The sequence below is a fragment of the Copadichromis virginalis genome, linkage group LG18 (assembly GCF_057382275.1).
Source record: "Copadichromis virginalis isolate Kocher_CV1m ecotype Utaka linkage group LG18, C_Virginalis_male_GT1.1, whole genome shotgun sequence".
Taxonomy (NCBI): domain Eukaryota; kingdom Metazoa; phylum Chordata; class Actinopteri; order Cichliformes; family Cichlidae; genus Copadichromis; species Copadichromis virginalis.
The window spans coordinates 24177453-24188992 of record NC_140635.1 but is presented as its reverse complement, the minus strand read 5'-3'; the positions used below and the strand labels follow the sequence as shown (position 1 = coordinate 24188992).

Sequence of the window (11540 nt, the reverse complement as noted above, 5' to 3'; positions counted from 1 at the left end):
AATTGAAGTTGACTCTGCAGGACAGGGTAGAACAAGACCACCCATACTACCACCATGGAAAAAATAAACAAAATGCAATACTGTTTTTTTTTTTTTCTTTCTTAAACTTCCTGGAGCCAATGAGAAATTGTCGATGTTTAACAAGTACAAATACATGTGAGCGCAATTCTAGCGCACTTTCCGGTTATTAAACATAACCATTATCTCCCGTAAAACGTGAAATGTTTTACGGAATAACTGGCCAGTAACCCATGTCGCTTATCGTATCGAGGCCTGGGTGCGGTTTACACATCTTTCCAGCCGCGCCTTTTCCTGTCACGGCGGAACGGCTGTGCGTAAGGACGGCGGGTCAGCTGACCAGGAGGAAGGAGCGGAATTAGCGGGCGTGTGAACTGGGAACCTACTGGATCCTGACATAAGCTATCCGAGGCCGAACGGAGAGGCAAAAGACTGGTGGCGTTCTTGAGAGAACTAGGGTAAGGTCACTAAAGACGAAAGGACTGCAGTTTTTTCGTTAATTAGGGTAACTGTAGTCCGGAAACCTTTACGCAAAGCCGGTGAAACGGTTTCATTCGTGAGCGATGCTAACGTAGCAACATTAGCCGCCGTGGCGCTAGCTAACATCAATCCATTAGCAGTAACTAGACTGATAACGGAAAGGACTCGTCTTTCCTTCAAATTAAAAGCAAGCAAGGGCCCCCTTGTTAATATCTCTTATTACGTTATATATTACCCAACATTGTTGAATAACCCGTGATGTATATTTGCATGGCTAACTCGTAAGTTGTCGATGATAGTTAATGGTTCTCTTTAAGGTCCCGTCAAATTGACTGGTTTTCTTTTGACCGGAAGACCATTTAAAATTCTGCACGGCTCGACTCCGGTTCGCTGAATATCACCGCCAGCTAGCCCGCTATCGTGAGCTAAATTAGCTAGCTTATATCTCACTCGGTGTATTCTCCATCACTTCGATCTTAGTTGAAGGTCAAGCCTCTAACCACAGTCAAGCCACTTAATAATATTTAAGACACAAAAAATGGTAGCTAACCGACCGCGCGGTGGCCGAGGGAAAAAATGAAAAATATGAAAAATGTATGAACGTTAGGAAATGGCCCGAGTGAGCAGACATCTTGACTTCGCCGATAAATGGGCGATTAAACCCCTCGGCTTCTGTGCGAGGTTTATTCTGTCACGACTCGGCGGTGCTTTAACGAGGAGATATTTTCTCACTTGCGGGCTTATATCTGTGCGGTGGTTTTCCTCTGAATGCTGTTGTGTGTGTAAATTGTCTGGATTCTATCTTCGAGGAATGTCAGGCATGTCCTTCATCCTCTGTTTTCCAGAATCTTCATTCTTTAAGGAGGGCACATTTCTGCAAGAATTAAATACCAAACGACAAAAATGTCTTTAGAATATTTTTGATGATATGTTTTAATTTTAGAATATAACCCGATTCGGACAACACATGTAAGACGACACTTTAGTTAGGCCATCAGATTTTTAGCTGGCTGTCTGGTGGCATCCGGCGTCAGATTGGTAGCTGCTAATCTCTCGTCAATAATCTTATTTACTTTAGAAGAAAACGGGGAACTGTCTGTGGTGAGAGTAGTTGCAGTGGTTTTTAGCCTGTACGGAGTAAATAATGTATGCATGTGTGCGTGTCTTACAGGAAAAATGAGTCACCACAGTGGTGCAGCTGCAGGATGTATCCATCTGGCTTTAGTGTGTGTGTGTGTGTGTGTGTGAGAGAGAGAGAGTGAGAAGGACAGAAAAAGCGGATGTGAGGGACAAATGCCTCTCTGTACTATTGCTTACTCCCTCACTTTTTCTTTTTTTTTTTTTGCTGCTTTCACTTCTCTACTTCTCTTCCTCCTTTTCCTTCCCACATATCCTGTCTTCATTTCTGTCTTTTCTCAGGAGGGCTTTGGTTTCACCATGGCAGGTTGGGATTGAAGAGCAGCCACGATGATTGGAGGACTGTTCATCTACAACCACAAGGGGGAGGTCCTCATCTCCCGAGTTTACCGAGATGACATAGGGTATGTTCAATTGAGAGAAACCCTGCTCTAATGTTCCCAGATTTTGAGACACTCCAGATCACTGAGAAGGTCCTGATGCAGTGTGGGTGGAGAGCCTGCAGTTGATCCAGGATGAGAGAGGATTATGTCTCTTCTTGGCTAAGTTCACACGTGTCTTTCCTGTTGTTGACCAAATACAAACCTGCACCAGGATTAAATTTAGAGTAGTGTTACTGCCTCTGTGTAGTACTTTATTTTTTTTTTTTTTAAATAATCAAATGTGTATGTATGGATAAAAAAATATTTATTACAGACTTTGTTTATAAGTGACTAAATACAGAGAAGAATAATTGAGAGGGAAAAGTTATTCTTTTTCCATATTGTCTGAGGTAATCATTTGGTTCACTCAAGCTTATCCGACCACACCTTGTTTTTAAAAAGGTTAAGTGCAGCTGAGGGAAAAGCTTTTCCAAATTGATTCACTGTCGACTCTCCCTTGAAGACGCAAGTTATTAATTCTTACCATGTGGCAGAAAGGTAGAGAGAGGAAGCCTTCTTTTCCTCCCCATAAAGATTGCTTAATATCCTGTAGACATTCATTTACTAGTCAGTGATCACATATTTTAACTTTAAAGTCTTCAATCAAACAGAAGGTTACTCTCTGGGGTCAGGAAATGTCTTAAACCGAATGCATAATATCTGATGTGTGCTGAACTGAAATGTTCGCTGCTTATAACAATACATAAGGTCAGTTAAATCTAGCACATGTTAGGAAAACAAAAGCCATGAAGAAATTCGTGCTGTAGATTGCTTAAAAATCCTTAATTAATCCAAACATGGAGTCCCAATTTGAAATGTATTTTGCAAATTTTGTGGAAAACTGTTATACAGACATAAAGTGTGACTCTAGGCATATCAGGTCAGATCTGTTACTACTGCATAGCTCATTTGTGAGTTCATGTTCTCCCTCCTCAAACTTACTCTCTGTAAAATCACAGAAAGTAAGTTTGATTCTCATATTAGGGGTGGAACATATATACCAGGAAAAAAGTTTTTTTCTATGTGAAAGCCTTTACAAAGCAAATTGGAAGACCATAACTTATCCTGGCTTAAAACAGCAGTTTTAAGCCAGTTGTAAAGAGAAACCTTTGACAGTATATTCACCACGTTGTAATAATGTCCATGAAGGTGTCAGGTTGCCTACATGGTTTCAAATGTGCCATGTAAGGGCTCTGCTTGGTAGCCAGAAGATTTGGCCACATCTCCTCCTTCTTCTTCTCAATTTAAACACCCTAGATAATACATGTAAAATTACGTCAGGCAGCCACAGTTGCCTGATCGTATATTTGTAACACAGCAGGAGATGGTCTGCTTGAAATGTGTTTTCGCTGTCCTACTCTGTTTGATTTCGGTAGCAATGCCTGGGTGATGCTCTTCATCCATCAGGCAGCATGCAGCACTTTGGTGTACAAATACACGCTCAGTTCTCACACCGGGCCACCTGGGATGACATATATTTTGTACTAAGAGCTGTTTAACGTCTGGTATGACTTGGCTGAGTGCTTGTAGTATCATATTTAGCTCTACAGAGTTAGACTGAGAAAGAGTCACCAATGAAAATAGCTAAATTTGCCTATTAAATTCTGTGTATTCACATTCATTGACTGTTTTGAAGTCCAAGTAGGCTCTTTTCCAGGACTGGCAGATCAGGCCCTTGTAGATTTACACAGTGAAGGTTGACAAGCTGTAGAGGGATAAGTGTATGAACTGATACACTCGTAATCTCCTGTTTTGGGGTGAAGAGATACATTTAATCTTAATTATTGAAGGCATGGTGACACCACAAACACAGTCGGGGAGAAAATGGGTTGAATAGCAAGCAGTGTGCTGCATTGCAGAACTGTTCATTATGACCTGTTGCCTCGAAAAACTGAGCCACTCAGACACCACTTAATGGTCTGAGTTGGCTTCATGCAGGGATCTGTATATTCATTCTGTGCTGTTTTTAGCAGGATCAGTAAAGTAATAGTTTTCTTTATTTTTCATGGTTGCTCCTTCCTTGTCAGCTGTAGCACAAACACAGCTGCTTGTTGTGCTTTCTGAAACGCAGCGCTGCGTGTCCTACAGAATGGCAGTGAATAAGGAAAGGTATTGACTTCGTATTACGCTTACAGGGGGGGAAAAGGCCGGAGAAAATTCTAATGTCATGTTCTTTCTTGCACATTTCGTCCTTTATCTTTGATGTGTGAACTCATCAGCATCGGTTGCTATTGGTGATCCTCACTGTTGCAGAATGCAGGGTAAACCAGACATGGTGCTTTGCTCAGTATTGTTGTTTTGACAGCTACATTATGAACTGAGTTTTTAGTTGAAGCTGTCATGCAACTTGGTTTTCTTGAAATAACAATTCGGTAATGCAGTGGCATAAATAATCTTTCACTTGCCATGCTGTTGTGTTGTAAAGCACTAGATTAAGGAGCAGTATGATACTGTTGACCTTTTCCCAACATATGCAGCTATAGTGATGGCATCATAATACCACCATGTTACTCACTCTGTCTACATGATGCACGAAAATGTCTCTTGTGCATTTTTGTCTCTCGTGTCCTTTTACTTCATTCGTGTCTCCTCTCTATCCTCTGTATCACCATTTTCCTCCATCTGTTCATCTTGGCCCCTGTAGGAATAGGTAAGAGATGCTCGAGCCTCTAAAGCATGACCTCTCCTTCTCATGGCCACCAATCAATGACCCCATGATCCCCTAAAGTGCATGCCCATTGACTCCACAGTCAGACTCCTGATACTTTCTCCAAGCATGAGTCACCCGTCATGCCATTACAGTGGTAAATAAACCGCCATATACTGAAATATAACAGCAAATCAGTCATAGCCAAAGAACTTGGCCACTTCAGTGAATAGTCTTGCTCACAGTCAGTTCTGCTGATGCCTAAGCATGTAGTCTGAGCATGATTAGATAGTCCTCTGATCCTTTGCCCTAATTATTGTTTTTTCTTCCCTTCAGATAAATTGAACAAATCATTTTAAATAATCTAATGGCATTTTTGTAGATGTTACCAATGATTTTTGTGTATAAATTTTAATAGATGGAATGATTTAAATCTGAAGCTGATCTAATAAGGTGGAACGTCTAGTTAATAGCTGCTGTTCAATACACTGTGATCTGGGTGAATTGACAGTTGATGTAATTGGAATTCGCTACATTTGAATTGCAAAAGTAGTCCTCCCCATTTTATTTCCTCAAACAGTGGATGGGGCATTTATGTACTTCAAATGCATAAGAAAGCAGAAATAAGACTGCCAAACACAGGCCTAACTCCCTCTGTTTGTTCAGTGCAACTGTCATGCTAAAACGCATTGTTCTCATGTGTTCCTGTTTGCCCCAGTAGTTATTACATTACACTGTGGTTATGGAAGTGAGTAGTGACTGGAGTTTCTATACATGGTTGTTTTTGTCAAATAGTAGGCTATTGCTCTGAGCACACGTATTTGTGTTAACACGCAGATGATGATTAAACCTGCTACCCACTGCACTCATGCTGTCACAGCTTTGCTTATTAAACATGAAATAAGTCATGAGGCAAAGTTAACATTAGCCAACAAACTTTTTTTTTTTAGCATCTACATCAATAAGCTCTACAATTGCAGACTTAGAATTTCTCCGACATGCCGCGTCAGTATGCCACAGTACATACTCGCATTTCTTATAACCCTTCCGCATTTAGAACGTTTTACAAACCCTTCATTCCTTAAGAGTTTTTTGTTTGGTTTTTTTGTTGTTTAAGTGAAACATTTTCTTGTATATGCAGCAGCAACAAGACAAGATTGCGTTTAGTTATCATTCATTTATTTTTACATGGCCTGTATTTGACAGGCAGCTCTTAACCGCAGCGCTGGGCATCATTAGAGTTCAGCTTTTTATTTGGGGATATGCAAATATACTCAAATCGAACAACCTTCATGCTGTTGTACAGTAGAAAAGTAGAACATCAGTGTTTGAAAGGCTTATTTGCAATGTTGCCTGGTTAGGAGATACTCTCTTATCTACTTATTTTGGGGTTTGTAAAGGTGGGAGATCGTGGCTGGAAAAGGCCCTGAAGATGTTCCTGGGACAGTGGGATTTGCAAATTCTTGTCAGAACTTGCTGCATCCCTCATACAGAGCCCTGTCATCTATAAATCCATGTTAATCATGGTTGAGTTTCGGCAATAAGCTACAGTATACTTAATGTAGAATGCAATTCAGATTATTTTGCTCTTTTTTTTCCTCTCTGCCTTAATAAAAAGACATTAAAACAAAGATCAGATTGTGCAAGATTAGCTGTGTGATTTAGTTAGTTTTTTTTTTTTTTGTTCCTATAAAGTTGAGTTAATTATGACATTGTTGCGTTGATGTCTCAGTTGTCTCTTCATGGTAATTATCCCACTTTACACAAAACAACACCAACTTAACATGCCCCCTTTCTGTTGGTTGAATGTGTTTGTGGTAACTGGTATCTATTCAATGAATATATATGTTCCTGAGGTATTAAGAAGTTGTTTGTTATGAGTCTGGGCTGAGCTTAACTTGTAGTTAAACTGCAGGAGTACTTTCACATGATGTCACACTGTTGTAAACAATTATCTCAACTTCCTCTCCTCTTTCTATCTTTCGTCCTTGCATCTTAGGCGTAATGCTGTGGATGCGTTCCGCGTGAACGTGATCCACGCCAGGCAGCAGGTTCGATCGCCAGTAACCAATATTGCCCGCACCAGTTTCTTCCACGTGAAGCGCTCCAACATCTGGTTGGCAGCCGTCACCAAGCAAAATGTCAACGCCGCCATGGTGTTTGAGTTCCTTTACAAAATGTGTGACGTCATGACCGCATACTTCGGCAAGATCAGCGAGGAGAACATCAAGAACAACTTTGTGCTCATCTATGAGCTGCTGGATGGTAGGTGATGACAAGCGCTCGTGTGAGAGATCAGTTAAATTTTCTAAATATGTACATATTTTTTTCTGTTATGGTAGAGTGTAAATAGTTTTATTTTTGGGAAAAGAGGTCACTGCTTTAGTCTGTTCACTATGTTTGTGTCCAGGTTAAAGTCAAGGCAGAGTCAACAGGTTGTGTTTGGCCCTACATGTCCTAGTTTTCCCTTCTTACCCAACAAGCTATGTGTTTGTTCATACAGAGATCCTGGACTTTGGCTACCCCCAGAACTCAGAGACTGGGGCGCTGAAGACCTTCATAACCCAGCAGGGCATTAAGGGACAGGTCAGTATAAATGAATGCTCCCTCTCTGACAGAACAAGGGTACACTCTCCATTTCCCAGACTGTCGGTGTCACAATATGAAACACTAGAAATGAAAAAGTGCATATCCACTTGTCATGTAGGAAAAATAAATAGAGGGTTAGCGGTTAATCAGTGTCACGATACTAAAATAAAATGTATAAAATGAAACTTGCTGACCACTGCTTTAAAATGTAAATAATTTTCTTCTTTTTGTTTGTTTGTTTTGTTTTTGTCTCATTGTTTTCCCTCAACTGCAACCTTTGGACACTTCAGCACCAGGTAACGGCATACTGAAAATGTGTTGATCCATGCTGATAATCTGAGCTGATGATCCCCTTTTGACTTTTGTTAGTAGTGATACATTTTCCCTCCCTGTTTCTCAGACAAAAGAGGAGCAGTCTCAGATCACCAGCCAGGTGACGGGGCAGATTGGCTGGCGTCGCGAGGGCATCAAGTATCGCCGCAATGAGCTCTTCCTGGATGTACTGGAAAGCGTTAACCTGCTTATGTCACCACAAGGTGCGTTTATGGCGCCTTTAGAAAAAGTGAAAATGAAAATAAAGTGTGCACTGTCTTTCTGTAAATTTCTCGTTCAAATCATGCAAATTCAAAACAATAAAGCAGATTTTTGTTTTTGTCTTCTTGTCTCATATCAGACATTTTTCCCCAGCAGCAGTAGGTATTAACGTTTACAGTTGCAACTCATGATTGAGATGATTATGGGTGTCTCAGTTACAAATTTCCAAAACATGGGTCCTTATGTTTACAACGATTACTCAGAAAACATGTTTAGAGGTTCTACTGTTGTCTTGGAAATGCATGTATTTTATTTTGAAAGTGATAAATTCTAAACTTGTGATAACACTGCTAGTTGTTTTCATACTTGAGACATAAATTTCTAAGTAAGAGTTTAATATTGAGCAGCATTAGATCCCACAAATAAAACAGTTTGAGCTTCATGTGATGTCTTTGCCTAACATAAGCATTCCCATACAGGGCAGGTCCTGAGTGCTCACGTGTCCGGCCGAGTCGTGATGAAGAGCTACCTGAGTGGAATGCCCGAGTGCAAATTTGGCATGAACGACAAGATCGTCATCGACAAGCAGGGCAAGGGAGGAGCTTCTGATGATGCAGGGAAGAGGTGAGTGATATGCATTTTATTTTTAAAACCACAACAGGAAATGTCATTGTCCAAGTTTTAAAAGCCCTAAGTTATGCTTGTCTGTGTTAATATTGTCTTGCTTGCAACGACACAGGGTTTACAATTTCTTTTTCGTTTTTCTTTCCTTTGGATGCATCTCTTTCTTTCCCTCTCTTTCTTTTCTATGTGCTGTACCTCAGTGATTTAGGGGGAGGAAGGTACTGTACTGACAAGTGTCCTCACCCTCTGCCACCTCAACGCACACTCACACCAGCTCCCGTCTCATCTCAGCCCTTTAGCAAATTAAGAATTTGTACATCTCATGCACTGTTGCTCCCCACACAGTCAACACAAACAAAACACGTCTTTAACTTTTGAGTGTGCTGCCTGGTGGTTGCTTTCCCTCTTTTGGTAGACTTGTTTGTTTGTTTTTTGCACCCACACCTACCTGCTTGACATCTAATCCTTTACCCAAACACCTAACAGTGACTGATTTGTTTTAAGTGCAGAATAATGACATTAACCTCAACCAGGTGCACATGTCTTGGTACTAAGCAGTTGTGTCCCTTTGTGTAGTCATATGATAAACCTTAATTGAGGGAAAGTTGTAGTTTTAGCTTTTGGAGACTGGGACCTTTTTTTGTTTTTCCTGTACGTTTTTAGTAATAAACAGGTGGACTGTTCTTTCATCTCATGTGGTGTCTGATGTGTTTTCTTTCCTGGTAGTGGGAAGCAGTCCATAGCCATCGATGACTGCACCTTCCACCAGTGTGTGCGCCTCAGTAAGTTTGACTCTGAGCGTAGCATCAGCTTCATCCCCCCTGATGGAGAGTATGAGCTTATGAGGTCAGTAGATGAAAATTTTCTTTCTTTTTTAGCTTCTTTTTTATTGTGAAGCCATGAGAAATTGTTTGGCTCTAATGACATTAAAAGCATCATTAATTGGCATGGATGAACACTGAAGATACTGACTAGGCTTGTTTCTGCTTTACTAATTTACACCGTTTCTTCTCATGCTATTTCTTGCAGATATCGCACTACAAAGGACATCATCCTGCCGTTCCGAGTTATTCCTCTAGTCAGGGAGGTGGGCCGCACCAAACTGGAGGTGAAAGTGGTCATCAAGTCCAACTTCAAACCATCACTGCTGGCTCAGAAGATTGAGGTCAGCTGTTTTTTTTGTTTTGTTTTTTTTTGTTTTTGTTTTTTTTCATGTTACACTCAACATGTAGCGTTTTACTCAGAAATGCAGAAGATGTTAGGAAAATACGTTTTAAATTCTAAGAACTTAAATCAGAGAAAATGTGCAGTTATGGGTCAAAAGTTTACCTGCTCTAATTATTTATTGTTTTATCGTCGCTCCTCAGGTGCGTATCCCAACACCCCTCAATACTAGCGGTGTGCAGGTGATTTGTATGAAAGGAAAAGCCAAGTACAAGGCCAGTGAGAACGCCATTGTCTGGAAGTGAGTATCAACTTTGCTGCACATGGGAAAAGCAAATTTGCTTTTATGTTCTCTGAAAAGTTGATGATTAACAACCTCATATATTTTCTTTGTTTTTCCTTTTTTCCCTCTTTTTTTTTTTTTTTTTTTTTTTTTGGAGTGAAAATGCAATGTCTCACATCTCTCTCTGTGCTTGTTTAGGATCAAACGGATGGCTGGGATGAAGGAGTCTCAGATCAGTGCAGAGATTGAGCTTCTGCCAACCAACGATAAGAAGAAATGGGCCAGGCCTCCCATCTCTATGAACTTTGAGGTGAGATTGCTCACTGGAGTGGCGCATGAGCCTTACTTTTCTGAATGCTAAGTGGACCTTATTATAGAGCTGCTAGCCATAAAAATGGACTTTGGATTAAATCCTACTATCTTCCATGCAAATCACTTCCTGCTTACTATTTCCACATAAATACACTTCCTGTTGCAAGAACCTGCGACCTACACCTTGCATGTTTTGGCACGTTTGTAACATTCCTCCTTTGTCCCTGCAGGTTCCTTTTGCGCCATCCGGCCTGAAGGTGCGCTACTTGAAGGTGTTTGAGTCCAAGCTCAACTACAGTGACCATGATGTCATCAAATGGGTGCGGTACATCGGCCGCTCTGGAATCTATGAAACCCGCTGCTAAAGTTGTACCTCCCCCCTGCCAGGCAGCAAACTCACCACTTCCCCTCCCATCTATCCTGTTAAGATTTTTTTTCCCCCCCCCTCCTTTTCCTTCCTCTTCCTCCCACAACCCTTATCACTTCTCTCTCACCCCCTCCCACCTCTCCCTAACTAGGTGTTGAAGATTGAAATTTACATTGTCAAAGAAAAAAAAAAGTAAATATGTTATAATGCACAGATATATGCAAAATGTGAACCATTGTATCGTATATATCTCGTTGTGATGAGTAAACATGAACCAGCCGGTGTCTGAAAGAAAAAGACGAGTGATGCGGGAGTGTCCGGGGGAGCGAACTAGAGGCTTGAAGGGTCCCCCCCCCTCCTTCCCCCCCTGTTGTGTTTATTCAGTGTTATTGTTCCACTATCTACTCAACACTTAGAAGTCCCAAATCTTCGAGTTATCCCTGCTAAGATGATTAGTAGCTGTTGTGGTTTAAAATGAATCCTGATGTAGTTCCTGTATACAAACGTCTCTCAGTAGAATCTACCCTTTTGAATGAATTGACTGATATGTGATCCGTGCTTTCAGGAGTGCTCATTCGGATCTCAAAAGCAGGCAGAGCAGAAATGATGATGTGCAAGCCTTTTGTTTTTTTGATAGATTTCCCTGGTATTTTTCCACTACTTCTCCCTCACTTTTTTCCCTGGCATTCAGTCAGTGAAGTTAAAACATAAGGGAACATTCCAGACAGTTTTTAAGCTTGACCATCATCATGATAAGCAAGTCGTGACCCAAATTCACACCCAAATTTAACTTTGGCACACTTGGTTTTCTTTGGGATTCAAAGACGAGGCCCTAGACGTGTTTGCAGTGAGGTGAGGTCTCCCCCTGGCGTTTGCTTTGCACCTGTCTGCTTCTTCATGTTTGTAGCCCTGGTGACCGTTCTGTCCAATTAAATCTGACTCTGTAACCAAACCCACCTGTTT

At 41.0% G+C, this 11540-nt stretch overlaps 1 protein-coding gene across 1 annotated transcript; it reads left to right on the top strand.

The window, feature by feature from the left end:
• Window positions 1–355: 355 nt before the first annotated feature.
• On the top strand, window positions 356–11529 carry LOC146687916 (AP-2 complex subunit mu-A-like). The gene is made up of 13 exons (XM_085440005.1): window positions 356–476; window positions 1918–2039; window positions 6704–6969; window positions 7208–7290; window positions 7584–7589; window positions 7694–7829; window positions 8307–8451; window positions 8652–8669; window positions 9178–9297; window positions 9481–9616; window positions 9819–9916; window positions 10097–10208; window positions 10441–11529. Exons 2-13 carry the CDS (start codon window positions 1966–1968, stop codon window positions 10573–10575), a joined length of 1329 nt encoding a protein of 442 aa, XP_085296131.1. The 5' UTR covers window positions 356–476; window positions 1918–1965; the 3' UTR covers window positions 10576–11529.
• Window positions 11530–11540: the final 11 nt, after the last annotated feature.